The sequence below is a fragment of the Hemicordylus capensis genome, chromosome 1 (genome assembly GCF_027244095.1).
Source record: "Hemicordylus capensis ecotype Gifberg chromosome 1, rHemCap1.1.pri, whole genome shotgun sequence".
NCBI classification, from domain to species: Eukaryota; Metazoa; Chordata; class Lepidosauria; order Squamata; family Cordylidae; genus Hemicordylus; species Hemicordylus capensis.
The window spans coordinates 285572923-285584567 of record NC_069657.1 but is presented as its reverse complement, the minus strand read 5'-3'; the positions used below and the strand labels follow the sequence as shown (position 1 = coordinate 285584567).

The following is an 11645-nucleotide window of genomic DNA, read 5'->3' as shown; positions in this document are numbered from 1 at the left end:
AAACATCATTTCCTGTCTTCCTGAGGCATGATATGCGAACACAACCCACTATGAGGGATAAAATCAGACACTGTGAAAAAGAACCTTTCACAGGTAAGACCCAACGTTTCTTTCTATGTAAACTACCTTGAGAACTTTGGTTGATGAGCAGTATATAAATATTGTAATTGTAGTAGTTAGTAGTAGTAGTAGATCATAATGAGCATTAGAGATGCCTTCTATCATACACTGTCCTTGCAGATGTTTGCAAAAGCCCCCAGTTTTACCAACTAGGCTACAATCAATGCATGATTTTGTTTATTGATCCTATATATGCACTGAGCAGGACTGTCTGCTGTGAAACCCACCAGAATGGCAAACACCTGACCCATCAGGCTTTGAGTACCTCCTTGCAAGCAATCTTGTGGGAAGATGCTACTGAAGAGGCTACTCAGCAAACTGCCTTCCACAGACACCCACACCCCCCAGCTGGGCAGGGGTGCAGACTGAGCAGCAGCTCCTCACTTATATTTTTTTGGGGGAAACAGAAGACACTTGTAGGGGGAGAAAAATATGTTTTCTGGATTGAAGGCATGGGTTTTTAGGTTTGGTGATGGGAGTTCAGCAAAATGAGGGGGAACACTTCAAATGGTCTGGGGAGGATCTGCACCCCTGTGTCTGCGTGGGCCCTGATAGAGACTCTCTGCAACCACCACATGAAGGCGATGGACACAGAGGTGGGTCTTGGGAATTAGCAGTGGGCCCTTCACAGGACCTTGTGCCTGACAATGTCAGCCCCTGAGGCAGGCCCTGAAGTATGCACGAGGCCCTTTTATGGGCCTCCAAACAGGTTTGAAAGACTGGTGGTTTGGCCGGTTTGAAGGAGGGAGGGAGTATCTTTAAGGACCGGGGAGAGAGCAAACCCCCCCACCCCGGCATGTCTCCCCTGCCAGTGCTGCAGTTTAAAAGTGTCTGGCAGGGCAGCCCTCTGTTGGTTCCATGCACATCCCTAACCTGAAGCTACTGTGTGATAGATCCACATGTTCGAAGGCAGTCCTGGCAGCAGTTTGAAGTGGAAAGTTGATGGGGAGCATGTTCTTTGCATCCTGGAAGTAAGCCGTAATCTGTGATGTCACTGGGGACCAAGTGCAGACTGCATCAGCTGTTTTTGGTATGTCTTATTGGCAGTGGAACACTGCAATAAAAGGGGTCTGTTCTAGGAAAAAACCACACACACAAACACCATGCAAATACATTCTAATGTATGCACTAAGTAGTAATATACGGTACAAGGCCGAATAAAAGCTGCCTTTAATAGTTCTCACTGGAGAAGAGATGGACAGTCACTGAAAATATGTGAAATCCATATTTCATTATTTGTGATTTTTCCTTGAGCACTTTAGAAGAAATATGTGGCCGTGTGGCTCGAAAGGGTAGAGCTTATGCTCTGATCAACTCAGTCTTGAAGTGGGCATTAGTGTAAACTCTCCTTCCTTCCAGCTTTATCTATTTACATTCTTGGGCCAGCCACCTCAGGGGTTTTATAACAGGGTTAGTCTTGTAAAGTAGCCAGTTGTAGTTGAATTATAGTTCTGCCAATCCAGACAAAATCTTATTGCTCCAAACTGAATTTTCAGCAGTAAATCATCATAAATATTCCAGGACATGCTATCCATTGGCAGTAATACAAGAGTAACATGGTTATTTTTTTTTTAATGAGACTAGCAAAAAATTGTTCTTTGCTAGTGAAACACAGAAAATGTGGAATTATTCTTTGTTATAAATTGTGCTTGAGCTGATTGACATTTTGTCATATCTAAATCCATAACATACAGCTGCTGAAAGAAACAGATTTATAACTGATGCTAAAAAAAATGAAATTATGGAAGTACTTGACAAACTTTACATAAATCAACTTCAGAGCAAGAACAAAAACAAGAAAGAGTATTGGGGCACCTTAAAGACTAGCACATGTATTGTGCCAATAAGCCTGTTTTAGTAGATGTAGCACAGCCAGAGGAAAGAATTTAAATGCATGTCCTATTTGTCTGCAAAGCCTGTATTAGTGCCTTGTGAAGAAGTTCATGTAATCATAAGAGCACAAACAGCTCCCTCTCTCAATTTCTAGTTTAGACAGATTTTGGATGCTTATGTCAGCCAGAGATTTAGTGTTTAACCAATTAGGTTATTACAAGACTTAGATGCAAATAGATAAAATTAAAAAAAAATTAAATCACGGACATAAATAATTTTTCATTTTATATACATTCAATGACTCACATACCGCAAAATGCTGCGCAGATGTGCTGCTGCTACACATGTATGAATACTGTCAATGGCATTCCACACAGGGCAGCTCTGCTCCAGTGTATAGTTCTACATATGCAGTTGCGCCACACGGTGTCCACTGGAAAGAATGCCAGAGTGGAGCTGCCCTGGTGTGCAACTCCATTGATGGTGTTTACACATGCACAGCAACACCGGGGTGTGGACCTTCTTCTGCCTTTGGATCATTGCAGAATATGAGGACCATTCATTTTGTATTCAGAATGTTCTGAATTCAGAACTGCTTTCCACCCACCCATCCACCGACCCCAAGTATGCTGAGAGTTCGGAGCACTCTGATGTATATTTACACCTGATTGATATCAGGAGCACTGCACATATATATTTATCATCATTGTTTTATCATTTTTGGAGCAACTTTGGTTGCATTCTTTAGGATTGTAATGCAAACTGCAAGAGGTCCATGAATGGACTTCAGAGATTGCCCTGTCCTCTAACTAGGACTTCAAGGTAAGATGTTTTTGCTATACAAAGATAATCTATATATGTTGGGGAAGAATGGTACCGATGTTTATTTTGCTGCCAGTGCTTGGGTTAGGAAGTAAGTGTCTTGGGAAACAGCCTAGCAGCAAAGCCTGGGCATACTAGGTCGCTTGGCACACTTCTTAGGGGCATTGGTTATGTTGTATTATTATACAGTTAAATATAAGAACATGAACATTTTTCTAAATTGAAGAGGGGGGGAAATCCCAGCAGGTTTATTGCCAGGGAAAATGTATGCAGCACAAAGCTGCTTAATATACCCACATGGCTTCTCTTTCTCTAATTAAGCAGATTTGCAACATACCCAGAAGGAGCAAATATTTGTATCGATATGTACCGATTCTTTTAATTGTAAACCGCCCTGAGCCATTTTGGAAGGGCGGTATATAAATCAAATAAATAAATAATAAATAAATAATAGATTACTAATACAATTCCTTTCAAATGATTGCTAGTTCAGCTCATAGTTAGTAACCCATTAATATAGTTCCTTTATAATGATTTGTAGTACAATTCATAGTTTGACAGCTTTTGAAATTCTAATACAGCATTGGAAACTATTTCTTATGTAGAATTTACTACTACTACTACTAGCTGCCATCCAGACTGACATTGTGCATGCTGATTACATTTCACATGCACAATGGAGGAGGGCTAGTTTTCACTGATGTTTCCATTCCTATCAACCCTCTGTTGCTCCTGAAAATATGTCCATGCGGGTTCCACAACCCTCAGGGACATATTTTTTAGACTATACAGAGACCTACAGAGGGAAAGGAGGATCCGTGAAAACTGCCCCTTTCTGTTGCATTCCCAAAATGTTATTTGACAAATGCAATGTTAGTCTGTATGTAAGCCATTATTGTTTTTGCTTAGAACATTTGTGTACCACTTTTCAATAAGAAGTTCACAAAGTAGTTTTGTGGTTTCTTCATCCCAAAGGGGTTCACAATCTAAAGAAAAATACAAGGGAGACAGAAGTAATAGCTATTGCAGGGATGATAAGCTGGGATGAATCGGATATTTGGTCTCCCCTAGTTAAATATAAGACACACACTTTAAAAGTTGTCTCTCTTTGCCCATCTAGCAGGGTAAGTACCACTAATGCTTTACTCTTGAGCTGCTTTACTGGGAAATAAATACACCACTTCTAGATGAATGTATTATTTAGCTATTATTGTGAGTAGACAGCCTCCCTGACCCCAGTTCCATTGGGAACCTCTGACTTTTTGCAAGAGTGCAGCATAAGCCCTACATAGATAGCCCCTTGGTGCCACCACAGAGGAAATTATCCTCTGCCTGGATCAAGCAGCAATACAATACAGAGAAACTAGACCAGTGGGAAAGCTGCCTGAAAAATGGGAAAGTACCCCCTCTGGAATAATGTGTGCCCTTGAATAAGTCTGAGTTGCTGACAAAGGTATAGGAGGCTGAAGAGCCTTTAACGTATTCAGATACCCCAGAATGCAATGGTTAGGTATTCAAACTAATTATGCAGATTGAATACAATAAAGCCCCTTTTTCCTGTGGATCCTCGGACTAGACACAGCTGTACCCAAATCGTTCCTTTTGCCTGGACCCCTTGAGTTTTCCTGTCTTTAGAGGCCAGGACCTTATAAAAGGTCTTGTTTCCCCACTTCTAGTCTGTGTGTCTGTCTGTGTCCCCTGGAAGAACCATTGCCTTTACTGATGTGAAAGTTTGGTAGCACCTTCTGTCAGCTACTGCTTTAGAGTACAAATACGACAAGTATTTATATACCACTTTTTAACAAAAGTTCCCAAAGCTTGATTCCCATAGAAATCAGTCAATCAATCAATCAATAAAATGGCTCCCTGTGCCCAAAGGGCTCACAATCTTTCCCCCCTTTCCTTTCCATTTTTAAAGACAGACACCAACAACAGCCACTGGAGGGATGCTGTGCTGGGGATGGATAGGGCCAGTTACTCTCCCCCTGCTAAATAAAGAGAATCACCACTTTAAAAAGATGCCTCTTTGCTCAGTTAGCAGGGGACTAACTGAGCAAAATACTGAGTACCCACCCAGTGGAGTGCCTACCTTGACCTCACACCCTTTCTCCTTCTAAGTTGAATAACTGGGCTTCTGAGCCCCTGACCGGCAACATTGGATTGCGAAGCCCAGAATTGTCAGCTGAATTGTAAGCTGAAACCACTAGCCTTGAGCACTCTTTGTGTGAGACAGCTGAGGGAACAACTTGCTCTGAAATGGATGTTCTTGGAAACCAGAGTCTTTGGATTATTTCTGCATGGGATTGTCATAGGATTATCCCAAAACTTTATTATCCTCTGCTAACTTGGCAAATTCCCCTGCTAATTTGGCAAAGAGGCACCTTTTAATGTGGTGATTCTCTTTATTTAGCAGGGGGAGAGTAACTGGCCCTATCCACCCCCAGCACAGACAAAATCTAAAACCTGCTCCCTCAAACAAACTGGCATCACCAAAGACAGATTTAACCCCAACTCTGAAGTTATCCCAAAGTACACCTCTTTACTCTCTCCTGAATAAGTGAATGTATGCCATTGGGAAAAGTGGGGTGTTTCATCTGGTCCCTAGTGAGGTGGGAACAAAACCTTCCAACAGACCCTGATACTTCGCTAGTTCAATATAAACACAATTTCCCTGAAACATTATTTCCATCCCCTGTTAGCCACCCTCCATCCAAAAAATATTTACACTAACTTGACTATTTAAGGTTTGGTTGATTTTTTTTTAAAAAATGTGATTAGTGAAAATGCTGGATACAGATACCATGCAGTCAAATATCTATAACTCTGCCCTCTTTTGACAGCTACAAAAGTATGATTAATTACTGGTAGAAAGAGAGAGCTATTCCCTGATTAAATTATTTGACATTTTCTCATTTCCCTCCCTTTAAAATGCAGATATCTGAGTGATTAATAAACAGAGAATCAAGTAATTAAATAATGTTTTATCATTCACAGAGCCTCTGAAGCAGGTGCAAAGCAATTTACAAATCCTGCTTTGCTAGCTAAAGTTCCCAGGGGCAAACCTAGAGCCACTTCCTGTCACTTTAAGAGCTCACTAACAGAGACAGGGAGACAGCACATAGCAGTAGAATAGTAGGGAGGAAAGGAGGCCATTTGAGAAGTGGGCAGAGCAGCAGGCACCATTGCTCTGCAGCATATGCTCTTTGCTTGCAGCCTGTTAAAGTGGCAGGCAGTCTTTCTGAATTGCATGTGGCACCTCACGGTACCCTTGAAAGATAGGATTTCCAAGTTTCATATAGCCAGACACCTGGGTTTATTAGCTGTCTTGAATTTGAAATTGGATGTCTGTGTTTTTGCCTGCTGCCTACTGAAACACATTGGTTATTTCAAATCCACTTGCCAGCTCACCTGTGGCATGGTGAGTATCTCCAACTTTCGGATGAGCAGGATACCCAACACCACACAGATCTCTTCACCAGAGGTCTCACGTCCATGGACATTTCTGAGAAAGAAAGAAACAGAGGCCTTTTCCCTGAGCAGTAGGAGAGGATTCCCACTGTTTCTTACCAACTGCATATCCCTGTGCAAATGACAGAATAAAGCTGCTTGCCGCTCTTCCGCGGCACGGCTCGCTTGTCCCAGGCCCCTCTGCAAGGAGCACACGGGGCTGGGAGCTGATGGGGATTGGCCCCGACCACTTCCGTGGATTGGCCCCGACCACTTCCTGCGCTGGCTCAGTCCTCCTCTAGCAGGCAGAGGGGAAGGACGTGCCATGCTCGAGCTCCAGCCAGGCTGCGAGCATGTGGCCTGGCCCTAGGGAGCGAGCTGGCGAAGGGGGCAAGAGCGGAGAATCAGGCCAGAGGCCCGCCCGCTCATTGCTAGCCCAGCGCTTACGAGCGCGCGGGCGGAGTACGGCCGGCACGGCGGACGCTGGGCGCCATTTTGCGGCACCCGCGTGGCCCGATCGGCACCGCCAATGGGATGTCAGTGCGGCCTGGCTTCAGTTGCCGGGGGGCCATCGTCCGGGGCCTCTTCGGGCCTTCCCTGCCTCCTGCCTGGGGGCTGTGGCCTTAAGCCCTCCTTCCCCCTGGGCAGCGGGGGAGCGCGGGCGGGAGCAAGGCACCATTTTCGTCGCCCCTGCGGCCTGAGAAGCATGACCCAGGTGGCTCCCGCGCGGCCTGGCTCACGTCTCTGGGGCCCTGCCGCCTCAGAGTCTGGGCGTCGATGCCCGCCCTCCTGGGGTGCCTTACCCCTGCCTGGGGAGCTTCAGCTTCGGCCCTCCCCCCCATAGGTGGCGGGGCCTAGTGGAGAGTCGGGCCTTTGGCACCCGCCCACTTGACGGCCACTTCTGCCTCAGCCCGCCACAGCAACAGTGTTTTTCGTGGGCAGCGCAGACCCTTCAGAGGACAGCGAGAGGTGCTGGCCGGGCCCTACCCAGCCTAGGTTTGGAGGACGCAGCGCGGGTGGTTGGGGACAGGCCGGGATAAGGCCTGGGAGGGCAGGTTGGGGGACTCGGGCCCTAGCATAAGACACCGCTTAGCAGGGGCGGTCCGTGGGGGGAGGGACCCTCCAACTTGCGGGTTCGTACCCCACCCCCACAGCGCTTGGGCACGCGCCGACCCCTTATTCGCACTCGGGCCTCAGTTTAAACCCCCCCGCACCCCTCGGCAGCGTCCCGCTAGGGAGCGCTCACATCATGGCCCCCAAGAAGGCACCGTCGGGGAAGGGAAAAAGGCCCGCCGTGGCGTCCAAGGTATGCACAGCCCAACCGGACTCCTCCTCAGAGGATGAGCGCGATATGGAATTGAGTGCCATTAGGGCCCTCATCGCGCGGCTGGAGGCTATTGCTGGGGGTCAGGAGGCATTGCAGGGTTATGGAGGGGCCCCATCGGGGGCAGCAACTCCCAGGGAGAGGGAAACCCCTACCCCTGCGAACCCGCATAGGATGACTCGGGCTGCGAAGCGGACTAAACTGATGCAAGGTTTCACTGACCGTCTAGCAGCGCTCGAAGCAGCCATGGCATCCATTCTCGCCGCAAGCGGCACCAGGGATGCGGAGGGACTCAGCGGAGACGGTGGGACAGCGTCAGGATCTACATCAGGAGCCGTCTCCGAGGACCAGGCCGGACAAGGTGGTGAGTCCCCACAAGGGGTCTGGCCGTGGGGTTTGCCATGGAACCCCCCTGGTGGCCCCCTAGGGTGGTTCCCAGGCCTGATTAATTGGGCTTCCCCACACACAACATGCAATCGGGTCTGGAAAGGGGGGGCAGGTCAGTCGGGGGCTCGCGTCACGGGTGCAACCAGCCAGCAACCAGCCGGCCTGGACAGTGGTCTGGTCCCCCTGGGCAACCACCTGCTGCCGCATGTAAAGGAACACTTCTGGAAGGGGGAATATATAGATGTCTTCCAGCTGCTGTTCAAGGAGCCTGAGCTGGTTGGGAAGGACAGGGAGCAAGAGAGGGAGAAGGAAAGGACCAAGAGGAAACCCATAGAGCGTAATTGGAACAACTGGGTGTCTGGGTTCACCATATATATGGGGGTGGTCACAGAGAGGTACCTGGAAAGAGGCCCTGCCCACATTAAGTACTTCGATACCATTCATAGGGCGTTCATGGATTTCGTAGGCAACTCCAGGGAGGCCTATGACCAAGCATTTAGGGAGCGCGCATCCAACTACCCAGGGATCTCGTGGGAGAAGCAACATTCTGAGCTGTGGCTTAGAATCATGACCCCTTCCAGGCCTCTTACTGGGGAACGCACGGAAAGCGGCCACCTAATTTCCAAGACCCCGGCGGCATCAGCGGCTTCCTCCGCTGGCGCCCAGGGGGTTCAAAGTCCCCTGGTGTGCTGGGAATACAACAGGAGTGGGAAATGCATGCGGTCCCCCTGCAAATCTAGGCACGACTATGGCTTTTGCGGGGGCAGGCACCCCCGCCTTAGCTGCCCTCGCACAAAGGGCTTCAGAGGGGGTGGCGGGGGCCACCAGGCTAGTGGGGGCAAAGGCCCTTCAATGGCCCAGGGAGGGTGGCCCTGGAAAGGGGCCCCACTCCAATTAAGATCTTGGTGCTGTGGGGGCTGCTGCGTGACTACCCAAATAGAGAGCGCGTGCGGTACTTGGAAGCTGGATTCTCGGAAGGTTTTAGGATTCTGTGCCAGCTCCCAAGCAAATTTAGTTTGGCCAACAACCTAAGATCGGTAAATGGGATGGAGCAGGTAGTGTTCAGGAAGATTAACAAGGAGGTGGCTTTAGGCCAGGTTTTAGGCCCATTTGACGAGCCCCCCCTGCAAACTCTGAGAATATCCCCTTTAGGCATAGTGCCTAAGAAAGCTCCTGGTGAGTATAGGCTGATTCACCACCTGTCCTACCCCAAGGGCTGCTCGGTCAATGACGGCATACCGGCTGAGCTGTGCTCAGTCCGCTATACTTCATTTGATGAAGCAACAGCAATGGTCCAGGCCTTCGGGCCTGGGGCATTGCTAGCCAAGTGCGACATCAGCGTCTACCGGTCCATCCCGACAACTTTGATCTGTTGGAGCTTTGGGGGGAAGTATTACATTGACAGGGCACTCCCCATGGGCTGCTCGGTGTCATGCGCGGCCTTTGAGGCCTTCAGCATGATGCTGGAGTGGGCGCTGCACCGGAGGGCGCAGCTTAGCTCCTCGGCTCATTTCCTTGACGATTATCTTTTCGGAGGCCGGGCAGGCTCAGATCAATGCTCCACGCTATTGGACACGTTCCCTCTGTGCCAGGAGCTTGGGGTACCCCTGGCCAAGGACAAGACGGAGGGGCCTGCCACCAGGATCACGTTTCTGGGCATAGAATTGGACACGCAGGGGCAGCTGTCGCGACTACCCTTGGATAAGCTGGAGGCACTTAAGGCTCTCTTGAGGGCCTGCTCACAGGTCAAAAAGATTACACTGCGCCAGCTGCAATCGCTGATCGGGCATCTTAATTTCACCTGCCGGGTGGTGGCTCCTGGCTGCCTATTCTTGCGGCGTCTCTGTGACGCCACGGCGGGCTGGAGGCTGCCGCACTTTCGAATTAGGGTGACCGCGGCCATGAAGGAGGACATGAGGCTATGGTTGGGCTTCCTGGACTCCTTCAATGGGGTTTCCTTCTGGCGGGTGTCACAACTCCTGGAGGCGGACTTTCAAGTGCAGTCCCATGCAGCTGGTGGCCTCGGCTTCAGACTATACCTAAGGGGCAGGTGGTGCGCTGAGCGATGGCCAGGTGGCTGGGCCGAGCGGGGAATCACAAGAGACCTCACCTTCCTCGAGCTATTCCCAATAGTGGTTGCCGTTCACATCTGGGCTGACCAGTTTCACAACTCAGCCATGCGCTTCTGGTGCGACAATATGGCAATGGTGCAGGTCGTCAACCGACAAACCTCCAAGTCCCCAAGGGTCATGAGGTTAGTCCGGGCTTTGGTGCTGGCTTGCCTGCAGAATAACATACTGTTCACAGCACAGCACGTGCCGGGGGCGCAGAACGATATCGCAGATGCTCTATCTCGTTTTCAGATGCAGCGCTTTTGGCAGCTGGCTCCCGACGCTTTCCCAAGGCCCGAGAAGATGCCTGTTGGGTTATGGAGCCTTGGAGTGTAGAGGCACTCAGGGCAATCGAGGCCTCAATAGCACCTAGGACACGGGTAGCTTATGGCAGGAGGGTTGAAGCCTTCCAACACTTCAGATCGCAGGCAGGGATCGGTCAGGCCTGGCCGGCCCCACCCGAGCACCTGATGCGGTACTTGGTACACCTCCGTGCAGGCGGGCTTGCAGTGAGCACCATGTCCGGGCACTTGGCAGCGCTGGCCTTCTATGCGAAGGCCAGGGGTCTGCCTGACCACTCAGGCAATTTCAGAGTCTGGCACATGCTGGAGGGCTGGGCCAGGAAGTCGCCAGCCCAGCCAGATCAACACAGGCCCATTACACCAGACGCGCTGCAGCGTGCCGTGCAGGGCCCGGGGGAAGTGTGCTCATCCCCCCATGAGGTGATGTTGTTCTGGGCCGCGTTGCTGGTGGCCTTCTATGGGGCCTTCAGGGTTGGGGAGCTGTTCCCCGGGGGCCCCGAGACGCAGTAGGAAGAGTCGTGCAGAAGCGCAACCTAGCTGTGGACTCAGCCTCGGTGACACTGGTTGCACTTCTCTAAGACTGACCAGCGGGGCAGGGGGCATCTGGTTACACTTCACAGGGCAGATGATCCCCACATGTGCCCAGTGAGCGCCCTGATGGCCTACATGGCAGCCAGAGGCAAGGTGGAGGGGTGCCTATTTGTGCATGCTAATGGCTGCCATTTGTCCCAGTACCAATTTTGGACAGTTATGAGGAGAGCCTTTAATGTGGCTGGGGTTTCCACACGACACCTGTCAGCGCACTCCTTCAGAAGAGGGGCAGCCTCGGCGGCCGCTGGCCTCAGCTATTCGGGCACCGCAATCCAGAGCCTGGGCCGTTGGCGGTCTGCGGTTTACCGCAGATATGTGCGCTGAGAGCAACGAAGTTCTCTCTCCTGCACAGAGGTGAAGCCTCCGATGAAGCGGGCCAGGGTTGTTGGACCACCACCGAGTGGCTCGGGCGGAGGGGAATGCGAAGAGCACAGCTGCTGCCGATGCTGCGGGAGTACCTGGAGGAGAATCCAGAGGCGGATAGCCTGCTCTTGCATTTCGGGGGGAATGACCTGACAAGCCAGTCAGGTATTTCACTTGCACGGCAGATTGAGCAGGATCTCGGCGTGGTGCTGTCATGGTGCCCCGGGGTGGTCATTCTTTGGTCCGACATCACTCAGCGCAGGGTCTAGCGGGGGGCACTCAAACAGAACAAGGTGGACAGGGCTAGATGGGGGGTTAACGCAGCTATTGCACACTTCCTGGCCT

The 11645-nt window shown here is 50.5% G+C and overlaps 1 protein-coding gene across 1 annotated transcript; it reads left to right on the top strand.

The window, feature by feature from the left end:
• The first annotated feature begins 6998 nt into the window (after window positions 1-6998).
• On the top strand, window positions 6999-10856 carry LOC128337189 (uncharacterized). The gene is made up of 2 exons (XM_053277958.1): window positions 6999-7910; window positions 10297-10856. Exons 1-2 carry the CDS (start codon window positions 7472-7474, stop codon window positions 10854-10856), a joined length of 999 nt encoding a protein of 332 aa, XP_053133933.1. The 5' UTR covers window positions 6999-7471.
• The last annotated feature ends 789 nt before the right edge of the window (window positions 10857-11645 follow it).